Source organism: Mesoplodon bidens (genome assembly GCF_964165515.1).
Source record: "Mesoplodon bidens genome assembly, chromosome: X".
Taxonomy (NCBI): Eukaryota; Metazoa; Chordata; class Mammalia; order Artiodactyla; family Ziphiidae; genus Mesoplodon; species Mesoplodon bidens.
The window spans coordinates 97,593,289-97,614,247 of record NC_138163.1 but is presented as its reverse complement, the minus strand read 5'-3'; the positions used below and the strand labels follow the sequence as shown (position 1 = coordinate 97,614,247).

The 20,959-nt window shown below is 47.6% G+C and overlaps 1 protein-coding gene across 1 annotated transcript; it reads left to right on the top strand.

Moving 5' to 3' along the window:
• Window positions 1–12,773: 12,773 nt before the first annotated feature.
• WAS (WASP actin nucleation promoting factor) lies at window positions 12,774–19,582 on the top strand. Its single transcript, XM_081222034.1, has 12 exons — window positions 12,774–12,958; window positions 13,329–13,469; window positions 14,443–14,529; window positions 14,637–14,739; window positions 14,852–14,893; window positions 14,987–15,040; window positions 15,701–15,875; window positions 16,863–16,905; window positions 17,109–17,262; window positions 17,472–17,878; window positions 18,120–18,234; window positions 19,277–19,582. The coding sequence occupies exons 1-12, from the start codon at window positions 12,827–12,829 to the stop codon at window positions 19,330–19,332; spliced, it is 1,509 nt and encodes a 502-aa protein (XP_081078160.1). The 5' UTR covers window positions 12,774–12,826; the 3' UTR covers window positions 19,333–19,582.
• Window positions 19,583–20,959: the final 1,377 nt, after the last annotated feature.

Here is a 20,959-nt window from a genome sequence, read left to right as displayed (position 1 = left end):
CAGAGATGGTGGCACCATGGGATGTCAGGAACCAGGGTTTCTGAGTCAGTGATTGGAGGAGAAGCCACCTGCGCATTAGAAATACCCATTTTAGATTTTATTGCTTCCTGGAATCCCCTCCCAGGGCTGAGATGAGGCAAACAAAGTGTCTAGAGTGTAAAATTTAAGGAGACATGTCAACTGATGAATGGATAAACAAAACGTGGTCTATCCCTATGATGGAATAGTATTCAGCCATGAAAAGGAAAGAAGTACTGATCCCTGCTACAACGTGGATGAAATTCAAAAACATCACTTAATATGGGGAACCAGAGGTTACCAGGGGACCCCAAGAGGAGCTGGAAAATAAAGACAACATGGAGAAGGCAAAGTTGAGGAATGCAGGGATCCTGAGTCTTGATGGTATTATCTGAGCCCCTGGATCCAGCCTTGTCCAAAGTCAAACTACACCTGAACCTCCTAGTTGTATGCTGTGAGTCAGGAATTCAGACAGAGCACATCAGCAACGATGGCTTATCTCTGCTCCTCCTTGTCTGGGGCCTCAGCTGGGAAGCTTGAAGGCCAGGGGCTGGATCGTCTGAAGGCTCCCTCACTCACACGCATGGCAGTTGATGCTGGTTGCAGCCTGGGCCTCTCCATGTGATTGGTTTGGGCTTCCTCACAGCATGGTGGCTGGCTTCCAAGGCCAAGCCCTGTGAGAGAGAGGCAGGTGGAAGTTGTATCACCTTTCATGACCAGTTTTGGAAGTTACATAGTGTTACTTCCCCCATCTCCTATTCATTGAGGCAGTCACAAGGTCCTGCCCAAGTTCAGATGGAGAAGAAAAAAGGTTCTGCTTCTTGATGGGTAGCGACAAGTTTCTGGAGAGGCACATGGGGCCAGAAATATTGCTGTGACCATTTTTGGAAATTATAATCTACCACTAACTGAATAAGACACTGGGCAAGTTTCTTCACCTCACTAGGCCTCAGTTTCCTCATCAATTAAATGGGCATAATAATAGTGTCTATGGTGGAGGGAGAGAATCACATGAGATAATGCATATAAAGTACTTAGCCCAGTGCCTGCAATATGGCAAGTGCTCAGGGAAAATTAGAAATTATTGTCAGAATTCCCTGGCGGGCAAGTGGTTAGGACTCCATGCTTCCACTGCAGGGGGCATGGGTTCAATCCCTGGTCAAGAAACTAAGATCCTGCATGCTGCATAGTGTGGCAAAAAAAAAATTATTGTCAATAATCATTAGCATTGATCAATGAGGCATCTTGGTACAGCCAAAACAAGGTGTTGTGGGTTGAATTGTATCCGCCCCCCAAAATATATTCAAGTCTTAACCCCTGGTACCTGTGAATGTGACCTTATTTGGAAATTAGGTCTTCACAGGTGTAATTAAGGTGTAAGTTAAGGGACTTCCCCAGTGGCGCAGTGGTTAAGAATCCGCCTGCCAATGCAGGGGACACAGGTTCGAGCCCAGGTCTGGGAAGATCCCACATATTCGCCTGCCAATGCAGGGGACACAGGTTCGAGCCCAGGTCTGGGAAGATCCCACATATTGCAGAGCAACTAAGCCTGTGTGCCACGACTACTGAGCCTGCGCCTGCCAGCCACAATTACTGAGGCCTGCGTGCCTAGAGCCTGTGCTCCGCAACAAGAGAAACCACCGCAATGAGAAGCCCGTGCACTGCAATGACGAGTAGCCCCTGCTCGCCCCAACTAGAGAAAGCCCGTGCGCAGCAACGAAGACCCAACGCAGCTGAAAATAAATAAATAAATAAAAATTTAAAAAAAATATGTACATTAAGATGAGGTCATACTAGATTAAGGTAGATCCTGATTCCAGTCACTGGCTCCTGATGAGAAGAGGCACAGAGATACATACACAGTGAGAATGCCGTGTGACGATGGAAGCAGGAATTAGAGTGATGTGTCTGCAAGCTATGGACCACCAAGGATTGCTGGCAACCCATCAGAAGCTGGAAGAGGCAAGAAAGGACCCTCCTCTGGAGCCTTCAGAGGGAACATGGCCCTGCCACCAGCACCTTGATTTCAGACTTGTAACTTCCAGAGCCATCAAAAATTTGGGGGTTTTTTGTTGTTGTTTTTTGCCACGCCACGCGGTGCCGTTTGTGGGATCTTAGTTCCCCGACCAGAGATTGAACCTGGACCCTCCGGCAGTGAAGGCGTGGAGTCCTAACCACTGGACCACCAGGGAATTCCCAAAATGTCTGTTGTTTGAAGCTCCCCCCGCCAAAAGACTCAGCAGACACTGGCACCCTACTCTTTTCCTGGCACTGGGAATACAGTGATGACTAAGGTAAGGACTCTGCCTCCGAGGGGCTGGCAGCAATACAAGCAGTAAAGCAATGAATGGAGGGGCTCTGAGAATGATGGCATGCTACTGTGGACAAGAGGCTCTGTGTCGGGGGTACCTAGGTTTGATGATTTACTCTGAAGCCTTCTCAAATCGTCCCATCTACAAATCAGTGGGATCATCTTCAATTTGTTTTCTGAATCAATCACTCATGACTTCTGGTTTTTCTGTTCCAACAAAGCTTTCCTTTCTGGTATTGTAGCCTCATTTTGTTTGCCCACATGGCTTGAGGTTTTGTTAAATTTTCCTCTTGATGGCAATGTTGCTCCAGAAATGCCAAGATGCCCTCAAATCCCTCACCTCATCTGCATCTACACTGTTTCTTCGCCCGCCTTTCGCGTCTGAAAAAAACGCCTCCGAGCCAGATGGCTGCTGGAAAGGAAGTTGCTTGCTGCAGGGTTTGCGGGAAACCTGCTCACTGCCACAGAACTTGCCTTTCTTTCTCCTTTGAATATGAAATAAATCTGAGGTCTAAACTGCAAAGTCTCATCAGACGTCACTTCTAGAATTCCGTTTCTACTCGATCTAGGCTTTTTAAATCCGCACTACTTAACCCCACATTAGATCCCCGCAATTTTCCCAAGTTGTCAAGAAATGCTGTAGGCTAAAGGCCTGGAGGAGGGCGTCCCTAGCCACCAAGCCCTGAGGTCCCGGGCCTCACACACCCGCCAGGCTCTGGGTGTCCTCCTCTGTTTGTGGACCCAGACGGGAGGCCGGTAGTTCTCAAAGCGAGGATGCAGCTGCATACTGCGGACGTGTTAGAAATGTAAATCCTCGGACCCCACCCCAGACCCACTGAAGGGGAAAACTGGGGATGAGGCCCTGCAGCCTAGGTTTTTTTTTTTTTTTTTTTAGGTTCTGCTTTATAACTAATTGAATCAGTTATACATATACATCTGTTCCCATATCCCTTCCCTCTTGCGGTGCTTTGTGACCGACTGGAGGGGTGGGATAGGGAGGGTGGGAGGGAGGGAGACACAGCCTAGGTTTTAACAAGCCCTCCAGTAGATTCTGTGAACCAGTGCACTAGGCCAGGTGTGCTAAGTGGGAAATAACTATCTGGGGCAAGTCCTCAAAAGCCCGGTCAGAGGGTCCCCATCAATTGATCGGTGTGCACCATACAATGCTCACACAGCGGACGCGCGCGTGCGCTCTAGGGGAGGGATACAGTTTTGTCTTGCGGTTTTATCATTTATATTGGAACGGGAGCCCTTTCCCACCCCATTAAATAGCCTTCCGTTGCTTCCTATTTCTTTTACTTTCATTCCAGAAATGGTGTTTTCTTTTATCATTAGAAAGGTCATCCACGCTGCTTGCAAGTTTTTCAGAAAAGAAGGAACTACGTTGTAGTAGAAATAAATGACAAACATAAACCCAACATCCTGGGAATAGTTTCTCATTTCTGTACTTTAAATGTTTATATATTTCTAAATTTCCGTGTTTTCATTTACATAAATATATTTTTCTAAAATTAGGTTCGCTTGTACATGCTATTATATTTTGGATCATACTTTTTCACTTCTGTATGTATTGTTATATAATATGCAGTTTCCCAGTAATGATAACTTCTGAATGTGTATTTTACAATTTTAAAATTAAAATGTAATACTTGATTATAGTGAAAAAATTTAAATATAGAAACATAAAATAAATATTTCAAATCTCAACCTAACTTTCTAGAAATATATCCAACATTACCAGCTTGATTTGCATAATTTCAAACTATAGCTATTTGTATACAATCATTCAATTATATCTAATATATATGAGCATGGATACAAATGCCCAGGGTTCGTCAGACCAATCCATATAATATTCATCTTGTAAGATACCTCTAATTGTATATGTAAACATATTTATAAACAACACATTACACATTTTTATACAATTAAGATCGTATCACATATAGTGTTTCGTGCCCTCAATTCATCATTCACCCTCATGTTATAACAATGTCCCATATAGTTATTCTCAAAGTGCCTGCTATTTCTTTATTTTTTTAATAGATTAAAAAAAAACTAGTGTTTATTCTAATTGGAAAGTCAACACATTCATTTACAAAGTTTAGAAAAATTAGAAATTATAAATGAGAAAATCATTTACTTTTAACCGTCATATAAAATCTCATGTTTAAAAGTTCTAGGTGCATTCATTTTCTGCATGAATAATATTTATATTTCACATAAAAATGAAATGAGTTTCTACAGTTTTATATAATATTTCTCTAATCCTCATATTATGATCATTACTCACAAGTTTGTATTCCAAAAATTATCCAAAAAGTAAAGGCCTAAACAGGCTAATCCTATTCCTCAGACCTAATTACTTTTATATTTAATTAGCAGTATGATTTAATTTAACTAGCAGTATAACTTCTAATTTTAATCTACCCATATATGGCTATAAATATTTTTACAACAAAATATCAATGTATGTGTACATTTATTTGTTTTACTTCTTGGATTGATTTAGGAGTTTTTATTCTTTTTTTTTCCTCAGTGGCTTGGAAGTTATATTTTCTATTCCTACCAATGACTAGAGTTAATTAGTATCTCTATTGTCTGCTTTTTAAAAGTCCGAGGAATCACTTTAACCAAAACAGATTCATCAGCATCACAGGACACTCTTCTTCCTCCCATCTCTCCTGTTAATATTTTTGGTAATTTAATGCCTAGCTTGTTATCAAAACTTATCAGAAGTGTAAAGTATATAATTACTGTTATCCTTTTTGATAGTCAATGTTTTTTTATCTATACCAGCATTCTATACCAAGTTCTTTGCTCACTTTTGACCCTTGCATCCCACTACTTCGTTGTGTCATATTCCTGTTAGCTGGAGTACATTCTTTGGTACATTTTTCACCTCAGGTCTGTGGGCATTGATGATCGCATCCTTATTTGTCCAGTCATAACTGTATTTTGTCCTATTCGTTAACTGAGTAGTGATATAGATCTAGGTTTAAAGCTATTTTTCAAGCTACTACTCCAATCAGTCATATAACAAATACTTATTGAGTGTCCACTTGGTGTCAGGTACTGTTCTAGAGACTGCATACATGAGAGGAAAAACAATGAACAAACAGCTCTTATCTTCACCATTCAGTCGAATGAGAAATGAGATATCACTTTGATCCTATTCTCACAAGTTTAATCTGTCCTTTTTTCTTTTACCTTTTTAGGATTTTCTTTTGATCTTTACATTTTTGAAGTTTCACTGCTATCTGTGAAACCTGGAGAAAGCCTCATGCTACATGAACTATAAATGGCAGGACTACTGTAGCAGACGGTGGAAGAAGGGTCAAAGAAGTGGGTGTGCTGGAGTGGATAGATGATGTGAAGCTGGAAAACCCCCAGAAAAACCCACAGGATGACTACGTCCCCTGGAAGTTCCAGGGGCTCCTCCATTTACCAAAGTGATAGGGAATGCTGTGGTGAGGGGGCCTCAGCTTCACTGAAAGGATGGGTGAGGACGCTCCTCTGTCAGCCATTGCCAGTGGGAGCCAGTCAGGGAAGGAGGTGGATGGGGCAAGGGGTGGGGAAGAGGTGGGGTGAACAAGAAGGGCCTTGGGATCAGCCTGGGGTGATCCACCCATCCTTCAAGTTGTCCAACATGAAGGTCCATAAGGGGTTCAAGATCAACAAAAACATCTACTCTTCTTCTTGCTGAAAAATAAAATTGTGTTTATTACAAAACTTACAACACACAAATAAAAGGGAAGTAAATGGTAAAATATACAGAAATAAAATCCAAAGGTTCTCTTTAATACATAAAGAATTCTTACAAACCAAAAAAAAAAATTCAAAATTTTTAAATGGGTAAAGGATGACAAATTATTATTATTTTTAAACACCACAAATGGTCAGAATACACATGAAAGGGCTTCCCTGGTGGCACAGTGGTTAAGAATCCGCCTGCCAATGCAGGGGAAACGGGTTTGAGCCCTGGTCCGGGAAGATCCCACATACGACGGAGCAACAAAGCCCATGCGCCACAACTACTGAGCCTGTGAGCCACAACTACTAAGCCGGTGCACCTAGAGACCGTGCTCCGCAATAAGAGAAGCCACCGCAATGAGAAGCCCGTGCACTGCAACGAAGAGTAGCTCACTGCAACTAGAGAAAGCCTGCACGCGGCAACAAAGACCCAATACAGCCAAAAACAAATAAAAATAAATTTATTAAAAAATTTTTTAAAATAAAATTTTTAATTAAAAAAAATAAAGTAACTTTTGAGAGTTTTCCTAAAACCCTAACTCAAAGAACGCTTTTTATTTTGAGTAAACTATAGAATAAATGAACGAAGAACCACTGGGCACAGGCATGAAAACTCTAGTGGGTGAGTTACAGAGTTTACGATTGTAACGCCCAGTGCACCAGGCACCACGCCCTGATGTATGATCTTAGTAAACCCCAACAGTAAACTCCACCTTCTGCTCCTCCTACACTTGAACAATCTGAACTTCTGAAGCGGTATTCAAACCCACCACCCAAAATCCCCAAAGCCCGGCTTAAGTGGCCCGGCACATTCTTCTGGCATCTACTGCGCATGCCTCGAACCCACAACCAATGGGGGCCCGGAGCAAGGGAGCAGAGGCGGGACTATGTTATTCTCCGAACTCGCGTAGCTTCAAAGAACAACAAGGACGAGAACTCGGTCATTGACCAATCAGAGGCCACAGCGGTCTCCTGCTATTCCCCACCTGTGAGCCAATTGCCGGCTCCAGTGCGTCGCGAGCTGCTTCGAAATTAAGGAATCGAGGGGGTGGTGAAAGTGGTTAAGATGGCAGATGTGAGAAGGCTGAGGGCGAGACCACAGAGTGAGGCTCCCCCGAAGCGGGTGGGAATCAGGAGGACAGGATGGGGATCTTGGGAAAAGCAGAATTGTGACACTCCCCTCTTCATTAGGGAATGAGGCAGCCGTCGTATCCCTCCCCCACAAACAAAATGGTATGTTGCAAGATGGCCACCCCCTCCGCAGTGGTATGATCCTGGGCGACAGTTCCATTTTGCGTTCCTCCCCACGCCCGCAGTGGTCCATTCCAGACTGCCCCGTTAACACTCCTGGGCTCACACAGTCAAGGGAGTAGGCGGCCCTTGGGACCCACTGACCGGAAAGTTGAAACTCTTAGAGTCACACACACTCGCGTGTGTATCCTTCTGGTGTCACAGACTGGGAAGTAGACACTCGGGGTCACAGATCGGGGTAGGGGGTAGGGAGTACCCATTTAGGGAAAGTTGGTGGTGACTTTGAGGTTGTGGGACCTTTAGCTCCCCGGCTGGTCCGAGGTTAGCAGCACAAACCTAGAAGGGAAGGAGAGAGCTGGCTGGCACAGTGTTTTCCCGTGCAGGTGGGAGGAGTAGGGCAGGAAACGTGTGGTGGGTGGGACCTCCGAGGTTGGCAGGGAGGTCTCCAGGAACATGTCACGGCCCTGGAAGAGTCTAGCTGGGCCCACACAATGGATCTCTGAGATGGACTTTGCAGCAAGGAAAAGTAGAGAAAGGGCAGTGGGAAGGTGGCCGTGTTCCGTCTCTGACCACCCACCAATGGTGGTGGGACCTGAACGTCTGATGGAGGAGGGTGAGGAGAGGATTGGTGCAGGAGTGGGGAGAATGCTAGGCTGAGGGAAGGATAGTTCATTCATCCAAGTTACTCAGCTATTCCATGAAAACAAACAACAATGCAAAATTATAAGGCGTTAAGCTCTGCCCTCATCACATGAATTATCTCATTTAATCTTCCCAATAGTCACTACTATTATTATCTCCACTTTATGGGTGAGACAACTGAGGCACTGAGGAGTTACCAGACTTTAAACAGCTGGTAAGTGCCAGAGCCAGAGGCAGGCTGTAGGGCTCCAGAATCTGGTTCTGTCCACTGAGCAATTCTTATCTCTACAGTCGTCTCTGCTTTTCTGTGCACACCCTGTCCTCACTCCATCCTGACCAGGACTAGAAATCAGCGCCTCTCCTGAGGGCCCCTAAAGCACCCATTTGCCCATAGCATCAGTGAACAGTGTAGACATCTCTGTGGGAGGGGCTGGCCCCTGCACACTCTGAGCTGTTTTTCTTCCCTCTCTCCCCATGCAGGAAGGTGAAGAGAGGACAGGGGAGCCCAGTGGGGAGAGGGCAGTAAATCACAGCATAGAAATCTAGACCGTACAATGATTATTCAACAAATATTGACTGAGCTTTTGCATGCAGGGTCTTGTGCTAGGTGGTGGAGGTATGGCAATGAACAAGGCAGATGAGCGTCCGGTTCCTGCCTGCCCTGGGAGTGTGTTTGGGGAATTCCTGGTAGGCAGACTTTGGTTATCACAATGATGGAGGTGCTTTGGCATTGAATAGGCAGGGGCCTGAGATGCTTGGGGACAGCTCCACACCACCAAGACTCATAACATCCATGATTGTCACTCCTGGATGGTAAAAAGAGGCCTCCCAAAATGTTTCTTATGAAACGGGAGCATTGGGTCCAAGGTTTGGGAACTGCTGTTTCCTTAGGCCTGTCCCCGGGAAACACCCCTCAGTCAGGGGTAGGGAGGACCACGAGGGGCAGGAAGGAAGGGGGAGGAGAAGGATGGCATGGCAAAGGAAATTTTGCCACCTTGGCCTCAGTTTGGCCTTTGAGGACAGCGGTAGTGAAACAGGAGGGAAAGGAGCAGGACACAACTTTTAAAAGAATGGCATAGCTATAGGACATGACAAAAACTGACTAGAACCAACTGGGTGCAAGATGGTGGAAGATTCAACTTCCAGTAGACATTGAGCCTCATTATACGCTCATTGTAATACGTTGGCATACACTAAATGACACACCCATCAGTACCAAGACAGTTCCAAAGCTGACCATAAAAGGTCAAAAATGGGTGGTGGCCCAATTCCTGGAAATCCCTGCCCCTTCCCCCAAACAGTTGGAATAATCCTCCCACTCATTAGCCTATGAAATTACCCAGCCCACAAAAACTAACCACGCTGTATTTCGGGGCCTCTTGCCTTCTGAGATGGCCCACACTCTGTGGAGTGCTTCTCCTAAGGCTATTCCTGCCTTTTGAGATGGACCGCATTCTGTCTGTGGAGTGTGTTTCTCTCTAAATAAATCCACTTCTTACCTATCACTTTGTCTCTCACTGAATTCTTTCTGTAAGGAGACATCAAGAACCTGAGCTTCATTAAGTTCTGAGACCAGGTGTGTGATCTCAATTAAATGACAGTAGGTTCAAGTCCCAGTCTGGGTTTTGGCTGGGTTCGAGTCCCAGCCTGTGGGTTCAAGTCCCAATCTCAGTTGTGCGTGATTTCAGCAGGACCCTGCCCATTCCTATATCTCCTCCGTGGGTTCAATCGCGTGGCAGTGACTGGGGTGTTGAAGACACTCCCATGTCTTATAACCGACAATGTCTTATTACCTACTCAGGACTTGAGGCATGGCAGTCAGAATCTTGTAAGCAATATCCCCTCAAAATAAAGCAAAATAAGCACAAGATATAAACAGGAAATGACTCTCTGGTGATCCCTGGGGGTTGGCAGAGAGAGGTGATTGAGAGCATCAGGTGGGTGTAAATTGTTAGGCATATCCTGGTTCTTGGGGGTTCCTGGGTATTCACTGGATTACTAAGAAGTATGTTAAAACTTCTGCTCCCCTCTGTGGTGGGCTGACTTGTAAGTATTCAGTCCACTCTCCTGCTGAGAACAACCGGAAAAGCTAGATTAGGGTTTTTGTTCTTTTTAAATCTATTTGAAGGCCCTGGAGAGCAAATTACCTTTGAGGTCATCACCTCACCAAACACTGTCATCCAGTACAGAAAAGCAAGAGTTGGTGGGAGCAAATAAAAGTAAAATAAACCAGCTCCAAAATATTAGTGCAGGTCACCAGAGCAATTCAATAATCTGAATAAGATGAAAAATGATTGTAAAATGATGAATAAATCACTGTTTTCCAGGGTGGGGAGACTCATTCTATTAGGGACTAAAATAATAAAAATCTACTTTCGGTTTTCCATTTGGAGAAAAATATAAGTTTTAAACCTGTCTGCTCCTTAGAAGTAAGAACAGGAAATATACAACTTTTAAATGTTAATTTACAAAATAACCAGCAAATGTAGCAGAGGTTTAAAGCCCCCTGATGTAGACTTAAAGGGGACAGATCTAGGAGCGGAGAAAGAAGGAGAACAAAAGACAGAGAAGGAGCAGAAGAATTTTCTCTCGGGCCCCATGTAGCATTTAACAGTTTAGGAACCATTTCTCACATAATTGGCCTCAGCTCCACTACTCACAAGCTGTGTGACCTCGGGCAAGTTAGCTAAGCTTCTCTGGGCCTCAGCTTCCCTATCAGTAAAATGTAGATAGCTGGAGTGCTTACCTCAGGGGGTCGTCTGTGCCCATGAAATGAGTACATAAGTGTGAGGCACTTAGAAAAAGATCAGAAAACACTAAATCAAATTAGACATTAATCCCTCATTCATTCCTTCAAGAAACATTTATTGAGTGTCTAGTTTGTGCCAGATACTGGAGAGATGCCTGGCACACAGTGAGAGGTCAATGAACAGTGTCAACATGAATGAATGCAGTGGCTTCCTAAGGAAAAAGCAGGACCTTGCCCTAACGAACAGGCTGGAAGGGGCTCCAGGCCGGGAGGTATGAAATCACCCGGTAAGTTGGGAGCACCATTCGCTGGGTTGTGAGCAGAGAAAGGAGGGAGGGAGGTTGGAATTGCCACACCAGAAGGGGCCTTGAGCCTAGGCTTAGGAGAGAAGCTTGGCACCTGCAGGTGTGGGAGCCATACAGGTTTCCAGGTAGGACTGTGGGTCCTGCCTTGAGATGTGCTGTTTCCCTTCAGGTACCTGGGAATGCCAGGCACACCCCAGACATGCTCAGCTCCCCCAAGCTGCTGTATGTGTACCTGAGAGCTTCACGTCTCCAAACAGGCAACAGGCCCAGGGAGGAGTGGGGACCAAGCTGGCATTCACTTGGGGAAACAGTCTGTCAAAGTTAGAGCTATGCAAACCCTACAATGCCCCAATTCCCCTCCTGAGTGTGCATGCCTACGTGGACCAGGAGATGCATACAGGAGGGAACACAGCAGCCTTACTGCCAACCACAAAAGCCAGAAACAGCTCAGATGTCTGTTAACAGGAGAATATGAACAAATTGTACAGTAACACAATAGAATACTATATAGCAGTAACAGGCAAATATGAATCTTAGTAACAGAGCAGGCGTGGAGCATCCTGATGAAAAGTGCATACTTTGTACCCAACCTGCCTGGCATGCAATCTGGGCTCTACCACTTGCTAGCTAGGAGCTACTGGGGAAATCATTTAACCACTCTGTGCCTCAGTTTCCCTCCATCAAACGGGCACTGTAAAAATTGTGTGTGTCCCCCGGGCTGATGTGAGGATTTCAATGAGTCAATACTTCAATGAGTCAATATTTCAGAACAGTGCCTGGCACACACGTTCAGTGCTACATGAATGTTTGTTAGATAAAAATAGAATGTTGAGAGCTTCCCTGGTGGCGCAGTGGTTGAGAGTCCGCCTGCCGATGCAGGGGACACAGGTTCGTGCCCCGGTCTGGGACGATCCCACATGCCGTGGAGCGGCTGGGCCCATGAGCCATGGCCACTGAGCCTGCACGTCCAGAGCCTGTGCTCCGCAACGGGAGAGGCCACAACAGTGAGAGGCCCGTGTACCGCAAAAAAATTAAAAAATAATAAAATAAAATACATTAAAAAAATTGAATGAAGTTTCATGTTAAAAAAAATAGAACGTTGAGCGGGGGGAAAGACAAGTCTCCAAATATCACATACTTTCAAAAGTTCAAAGGCAACAGCAACTAAACAAAATGTTGTTTAGGCATTTATATATGCTATAAAATCCATTTCTTACAAAAAAGGGATGATAAGCAGCAAATAATTTGCGAGCTGCAGGGAGGCAGGGGTAGGGATGGGGAAGTTGAGCTGGGTGTGAGCAAGTTGTTGGGGTCTCAGGCGAGGGGTGGGATCCCAGGCGCTCGCTGTGTAATTAAAGGAAAAGGTTTAGCGCAGCAACCCTTCAGCGCTAGGGGCCTTGGACCTCGGGCCCAGACTAACTAGATGCTTTGGGGAGAAAGGAGGCTGCCCAGCCCATGACTGCTCCCCGCCACACTGCAGAAATGCTGCAGTGGCCTAGCTCTTGCTGCCAGCCAACCAGGGGGAGGAGGGCCCGAGCGAGTTAGAGGGAGATGGGCCCCAGAGAGTAAGAAAAAAGGAGGAGGACATGAGCTGGTCCAAAACATGGGTCTAACCAGTCAAATGGAGGAGGGCCCCAGTCTAAGGGAGGAGGAGGAGGCCATGCCCATCGAGGGGCCCCTGGAGGACTTGTTTCCCTTGTGGTTTTTTGCACTTCCTGTTCCCCTGCTCACTGCGAAAGTTCCTCTTCTTACCCTGCACTCAGAGCCTAGCCGGAGAGGACAAGGGCAGGAGGCACCATGAGTGGGGGCCCTTCGGGAGGCAGGCCTGGGAGCCGTGGAGGACCCGGGGTTCAGCAGAACATACCCTCCACCCTCCTCCAGGACCATGAGAACCAGCGACTCTTTGAGATGCTCGGACGGAAATGCTGGGTGAGCCTGGGATCTCCTGGCCCTCCCTGTCTCCCTTTCCTCTTCTTCGTCTCCTCCTCCTCTTCCGCCTCTTCATCTTCCCCATCCTCCCCCTCTCCTCCTTTCCCCTCCTTCCTCTCTCCTCATCTTCCCCATCCTCCTCTCTTTCTCTTTCTTCCCCTCCTCCTCTTCCTCTCCATCATCTCTCCTAGAATCCACTTACCCTCATTCACCAATCTCAGGAAGATCTCGATGTCCATTCAGTTTCCCTCTGGCTGCAGTTCTTCCTTCAGAGCCATGACAGCCATGGGCAAGGAAGGACCAGGTCTGGTTCCCAGACCCTCTGGCTGCCCCTGACCAGATTCCACTGAGTCCTGCTCTCCCCTCCCAGACGCTGGCCACCGCGGTTGTTCAGCTGTACCTGGCGCTGCCCCGTGGAGCCGAGCGCTGGACCAAGGAACATTGTGGGGCTGTGTGCTTCGTGAAGGATAACCCCCAGAAGTCTTACTTCATTCGCCTTTATGGCCTTCAGGTGACCCCCGCCCCCCACTGGACAGACAACCCAGTTTTCAACCCACAAACCCAGAGCTGTGTCCATAGCCCTGAGCCCTCAGGCAGATCAATGAACCCCTGAGCCCCAGAATCAAAGACGTCATCCAAATGTCAACCTCTGGTTTGTCTTTCTAAGTCCGCGATGACTGACCCCAGAGTCTTCATGTCAAGATCTATAACCCCCAATATTAGTATACCTCCTAAGTCTAATCTGTTCCACAAACTCCAAAAAAAATGAGTACTGTATTTTTACCTGAACCTCCAATCTGTTCGAAACTCAACATTTTGGGTCTCAGAAATCGCCCATCAAAACTCCTGAACTCCAGAATTTTGCCTAGCTCCTAAGTCATAGATCTGTTCCACAAATCCTCAACCTAAACTCTCTAAGCATAAACCCCAAATTCATCCTTCTAAACCATAAAGGTAGATCCAGTAGGACCACATCAAGATCCCAGGGCCATAAAATATTGACCAAACCCCTAAGCCATAACTCTGCTCTACAAACCTCAAATTGCACATACGTTGGCTGAACCCGCCTCCAAAAAAACCTCCCAAGTCTATATGTCTGAACCTCAAATCTCAACCCCAACTCCTAATACTGGAGCCCTACCTGCCCAAATGAAGGCCCCCATAAAAGGGGGGATTTGGGATGATTCTATGAATGGGCTCAGTTTCCTAGGACTAGAGCCCAAAATCCTCAAATTCAAGCCCCCAAGTTCCACATCTAGGGCCCTGGACCCCAAATCCAAATCTCTCACTGAAGTGTCTGATTCCCATACTGTACCCCAACCCTCCACATCTGACACCTAGACCCCCAACTCTCTGATGCAGAGCTGGAAATCTCCAAATCAGATCCCGGGGCCCCAAGTTTATATACCATGTTCCCTGTCCAGAAAACAGAGGCCTGCCACCCAGGGCACGCCTCAGTGCCAGTGTGTTCCCCACTTCTCCAGGCTGGCCGGCTGCTCTGGGAACAGGAGCTGTACTCACAGCTGGTCTACTCCACTCCCACCCCCTTTTTCCACACCTTCGCTGGAGATGTAAGTGACCACCTAACCCCTGGCCCTCTGTTGGGGTGCAGGGAGGAGATGGGAAAGGTGTGGGGGGCCTGGAAGGCCACTGACCCCCCACCCCCATGCACGTGCAGGACTGCCAAGCGGGGCTGAACTTCGCAGACGAGGGTGAGGCCCAGGCCTTCCGGACCCTGGTGCAGGAGAAGATACAAAAACGAAATCAGAGGCAAAGTGGAGGTGAGGAGGCCTTGGGGGAGGAAAAGAGGTTGAGCAGAAGTGAGCGCAAGAGTGGGGAGCTGGAAAAGCCCCTCTCATGGTTCTGGTTCCCAGTTCACCTGTCTCTCCACAGACAGGCGCCAGCTTCCCCCTCCACCAGTGCCAGCCAATGAAGGTGAGTCCTCTAGTGCAAGGAAGAGTAAGAAGGGGCTAGCCCAGGAACCTGTGGCACGGTTGCGATAGCTCTCTACCCATTCCGTCTTCCCAGAGAGAAGAGGAGGGCTCCCACCCCTGCCCCCACACCCAGGTGGAGACCAAGGGGGTGAGTGCTGTTCTTCCCTGTGTCTCTACATGGGCAGGTGGGGGTGATGGTGAATGGATACACAGGTGGGGAGTGGGTGGATGGATGAGTAGGTGAGTGGGTGCAGCGACAAGTGGGTGAGTGTGTGGGTGGATGGATTGGTGGTGGAACGATGGTTGAACGGGGACATGAATTGATGGAGGGATGAAAATATAGATAGATGTATAAGTGGGTGTAGAGATGTATAGGCGAGTGGGTATGTGGATAAATGGATGAATAGATGGATGGATGATTGAGTAAATTAATTAATGAATGAGTGATTGAATGAATTCGGCAGTGAATAAATGAATAAGTGACATAACATTTCAATCGGTGAAGAAAGTAACTATTGAATGAGTGAACAAATAATTTAACAAATTAGTCGATGAGCCAGTGAATAAATGAGTCAGTACTTAAGTAATAAGCATGAGTAAATAAATAAATAAATGAATCAGTGAATGTATGGATGGTTTGTGGCACCCACCCACCCACTTCTCCATAAACCCTATCTGGACCCTTCACCCACTCCCTCCATGACCATCAAACACACAGATTCCCTCAACCATCTTCCTGTCTCTTGCTCCTATGCTCTGGTTGGTAAGTAAGTGGGTCAGTGGCCCAGTCACCCATTTTTCTCCACAGGCCCAGCAGCTGGCTCACTGTCCCTGGGGCTGGTGACAGTGGACATCCAGAACCCAGACATCACGAATTCACGATACCGTGGGCTCCCTGCACCTGGGCCTGGTCCAGGTGATAAGAAACGCTCAGGGAAGAAAAAGATCAGCAAGGCTGATATTGGTGCACCCAGTGGATTCAAGTGAGAACCTCTCCCCAGTGGGCCCACGGATCCTGGGGGTGGGGGAGCAGATGGGCAGGTGGATAGGAGGAGAGTTGAGTGGATGGAAGGATGGGAAAATGGATGGGTGGGTGGGGGAGTAGGTAGACGAGTGGATGGGTAGGTGGGTGGGTTCAAAGCCGGGGACTAGGGAGAGGCACCAAAGGCACCAAGGTTCCCAACTTTTACAGAGGCAGTCACTCTCCGGGCCATGCAACTACGATTCATGACTCAGAGAGTGAGTGCCTCCTGAAATTTTGCTCCTCACTCACCTCAAGCTAGTCGCACCCTGGGTGGGCTGGTGGGTGAGTGGATGGGTGGGTAGATGGATAGTTGGATGAATGAATGAATGGGTGGGTTGGAGAATGGATGGATGGGTAAATGGGAAGTGGGTAGGTAGATGGATGGTTGAGTGGATGACTATGTGGTCTGATGGGTATATAGGCTGATTTGTTCACAGACAAGGTGGATGGGGATGGATAGGTGGCCAGATATGTGGATGAATGGACAGTTCAATGGGTAAATGGACAGAAGTGTGTGGTTGAATGGGTAGTCAAGTGAGTGAATGGATAGAAAGATGGGCACATGGGTAGATGGATGGGTGGATGGACAAGTGTGGGTTAGGGCAGATTGGTGGACAAATGGGTAAATAGACGTGTGTGGACAGATGAGTGGGGAGACAAATGTATATAGATCAATGGTCCGACAGGTGAATATGAATGGCTACGTGGGCAAATAGATGGGTGGATGGATGGTGGAAAGAGGGCTGGGCGGACAGATGGGTACCACAAACTATGGACCCCTTCTAGTTCCATAACTACTGCTCTCACTCCTTCATTCACTTAAGACTCATTCATTAATTCTGGCCCCTCAGAGTCCCTCTGGGCAGGAGAGGGCAAGAGGGCTTCACTAGGAAGAGAGGGAAGGAAGGGCTGTGGGGCTTCACTGGGGTCTCCTCACCTCCCCCAGACATGTCAGCCACGTGGGGTGGGACCCCCAGAATGGATTTGACGTGAGTAACTCCAAAGTCCCCTGGACCCCACTCAACTCCCACCTACCTTTCCATAGCCCACTGCTCCAGACCTAACCCCCAGACCCCACCCTTCCCACACCCCTCTTAGATCCCTCTCTGGGGTGGACCCCATGATAATCTGTGCCCCTTCCCTCCCCACCTTATTCCCACACCCCTGCCCCGGCCTTTTTCCTCCTGGGCAGGTGAACAATCTGGACCCAGATCTGCGGAGCCTGTTCTCCAGGGCGGGAATCAGTGAGGCCCAGCTCACTGATGCGGAGACCTCCAAATTTATCTATGACTTCATTGAGAACCAGGGAGGGCTGGAGGCTGTGCGGAAGGAGATGAGGCGCCAGGGTGAGCCCCCCTCTTTCTGGACACCCCCTTCTTCTCCAACCCTGGTAGCTGATCTCTAAGAGATACATTGCAGGCACTCAGTCCTCGTGGAAACCCCTATACCGCTCGAATTGGGAGTTGGTCGGTTAGGGTACCCATTTTATAAATGAGCAAAACTGAGGCTCTGAAGAAAACTGTAATAATAGCTCTGTGTTATCTTTCCCCCTCAGAGCCGCTTCCACCGCCCCCACCGCCATCCCGAGGAGGGAACCAGCCCCCCCGGCCCCCAGCTGTGGGGAGTAACAAGGGTCGCTCTGGCCCACTACCCCCTGTACCTTCGGGAGGTCCTCCTCCCCCGCCAACTCCCCGGGGACCCCCACCCCCGGGCCGAGGGGGCCCTCCGCCACCACCCCCTCCAGCCACTGGACGCTCTGTACCACCGCCCCCTCCACCCCCTGGAGCTGGGGGACCGCCCCTGCCTCCGCCACCGCCGCCACCACCGCCACCACCCAGCTCTGGGGTCGGACCGATCGCTCCCCCACCCCCTCCTTCTCTGGGGCTCGTGGGGGGCCAGGCCCCTGGTGGGGGTCGGGGGGCGCTTTTGGATCAAATCCGGCAGGGAATTCAGCTGAACAAGGTGAGGGCCGGCGTGATGGAGGATTGGGGGACTGGGACTCTGGGGTGTGCTGCACGAGTCAGGATATTAAGGGGCTAGGGCCGAGACTGATGGGGGTCCCAGGATTTGGGGGTTGAGTGATAGGGTTGGGAGGTTGGTGGGGAGACTGGAGTGTGTGGGAGGAGAAAGGATGATGAGGGGCGGGGAGAAGCACTCCTCTCACAGGCCCTGAGCCCTGTCTGCTGGACCCTGCTTGCTGCAGACCCCTGGAGCCCCAGAGAGCTCAGCGCTGCAACCGCCACCTCAGAGCTCCGAGGGGCTGGTGGGGGCCCTGATGAACGTGATGCAGAAGAGAAGCAGAGCCATCCACTCCTCGGGTGAGAGCCCCCACTCCCCTGCAAGCCTGTCATTTGGAGCCCATTCTGCCGAAACCCCGACCCTGGTTCCCAGCTAGTGTCAGCCTAAAAACACCCCTAACAGCCACCATCAATAGTAACATTAGCCCATATGTTGATGAGAGCATGAACATGAATCTTTTATCAGTCTCTTTTTCTACAACGTTAACTGTCATTATGTAACAGTAATATGATTAACTCTATCTTTGACAGTAGTATTAACATTAATCCCATATGTTCAATAGTATTAACATTAGCCCGCTATGTGATGAGAGTATTATAAGGAACCCCATCTTTGGCCATCATATTGACTCTAACTCCATGTGTCAACAGATTAACCTTAACACATTATGTGATAATATTATAATTAACCCAATCTTTTACAATAACGTTGACATTAATCCCTTCATGTGTCAACAATATTGTCATTATATGACAATTATATGAGGATAATATTAACCTCAACCTATTATGTGACAGTAATATAATTAACTCCAACTTTGACAATAATACTAACATCAACCCCAGAGTCTGTTCACAAGATAAACATGAATCCATTACATGACAATATCATAACAAACCTTGTCTTTTGACCATGACATCATCATTAACCCCATTCCGTGTCAACAATGTTAACCTTAACCCATTATGAAACAATAATACTGTAATTTCCTCCACCTTTGCTAATATTTAAATCCACCCCATTAAGTGATAAGTCTGTTAAAATTAACCCTTTGTGTGACAATAATATCCCAACTAACCACATATTTTTGACAATAATATTAACCTCGACTCCAACTAGAACCCAGACCCCAGCTATAGTCCCTACCTTGCCCCTAAATCTCCCTCCTCTGAGGGAACCCCTTCTTCATCCAACACACAGGCCCCAGATCTAATTTCCAAGCATGAGATCTCAGTCCCCCAGGGTCCTGAGTCCCAACCTCCCAGGCCCTAGTAACCCCCTCCCCAGGGCTTCTGAACCCTCCTGCCCATCCTGGGTTCCACTCTTTCTCTCTCCCTCTAGACGAAGGGGAGGACCAGGCTGGCGATGACGATGAGGAGGATGAATGGGACGACTGAGTCACCACCACCCCCACTGTTCTGTGCTCACTCCCCTGGCAGCCCTGCTCGCCACCCTCCACTCTCAGCTTCCAGGCCCCTAAGCCCCGTTTCTTCCCCACCCACCCCTTCAATGCTGTTATCTCTGACTGCCCCCCCCCAACACTCACCCTAGCAATAGCAGGGGACCTTTTTATACAAAATTTCTCAGTTCTCCTCACTCAAGGATTTTTAAACAAAAATAAAATAACGGTCTTTTTGTTTCTTTAAATCTTACTTCCTTTATATTCCAAATGTGGGAATTTGGGGTCCTTTTTCCCCAAAGTCCCTTTTATTCCCATTTCATTTATTTAACCTTATAGGTATACATTCATTCATTCATTTGTTCCCTCAGTCATTCAGCCTGTACTTCTTTGTTTCCTTCTACCCTTCTTTCTTTCTACAAATATTTATTGCCAGGCACTACTTTAGGAGCTAGGGATAAGGCAGTGGGAAAAAAACAACAAAAATTCTTGGTCTCGTGAGGTCAACATTCTAGGGCAGAAGACACACAAGAAACAAGGAATTAAATCGAAACAAAAGATAGTTATAGGACTTCCCTGGTGGCGCAGTGGTTAAGAATCCACCGGCCAATGCAGGGGACACAGGTTCGAGCCCTGGTCCGGGAAGATCCCACATGCTGCGGAGCAACTAAGCCCGTGTGCCACAACTACTGGGCCTGCACTCTAGAGCCCACGAGCCACAACTACTGAGCCTGCATGCCACAACTACTGAAGCCTGCGCACCTAGAGCCCGTGCTCCTCAACAAGAGAAGCCACCGCAATGAGAAATCTGCGCACGGCAACGAAGAGTAGCCCCCACTCACCGCAACAAGAGAAAGCCTGCGTGCAGCAACAAAGACCCAACACAGCCAAAAAATAAAAATAATTAATTAATTAATCTAAAAAAAGATAGTTATAGATCATGATAAGTGCTATGATGTGCTGAGGGGAAGTGACATCAAGATGGAATGTTCAAGGAAAGCCACTTGGAGGAGGTGACCGTTATTCTGGATCTAAAGAGAGAGAAATCAACCATGTGAATATTTGGGGAGAAGGGCATTCCAAGCAGAGGCAACAGCCAGTGCGAAGGCCCTGAGGTGGGAAAAAGCTTGGTGTGAGGCTGAGTGGGGTGAATGAGTGAGAGTTATTTGTTCATTCACTTACTTATTTTTTTTAAAAAACGTTCAATCAACATAATATTAGGTCAAGAGAGTACTCGATGGTCAGACTTCCCCACTCTCCATGCACACAACTCACACACTACGATCCTGATGGGCAGGATCTCCCTCTCAATTTTCAAATTTGGTTCTGCCCAGTTCCCAGTGCAAACCAAGTCCTGGCCAATGGCAATGGAAGAAGCAATGACTTAATAATCAGATAGATCTGCTCTAGAACCCGGGCAAGATGCCTCACCTCTGAGCCTCAGTTTCCTCATCTATACAATGGGGGCAAAAATATGTAAACTTTTCCAACTGGGATCCCACTGGGTCACCCTCCTCCTCTAGAACTTTCTCTCCAGGAAAAAAAAAAAAAAAAGGCACAACTCAAAACTGTCCGTGGTGTTTAAAGCTGTTTCCAAAGGAGTAATTAGAAACTCTTGTACATCA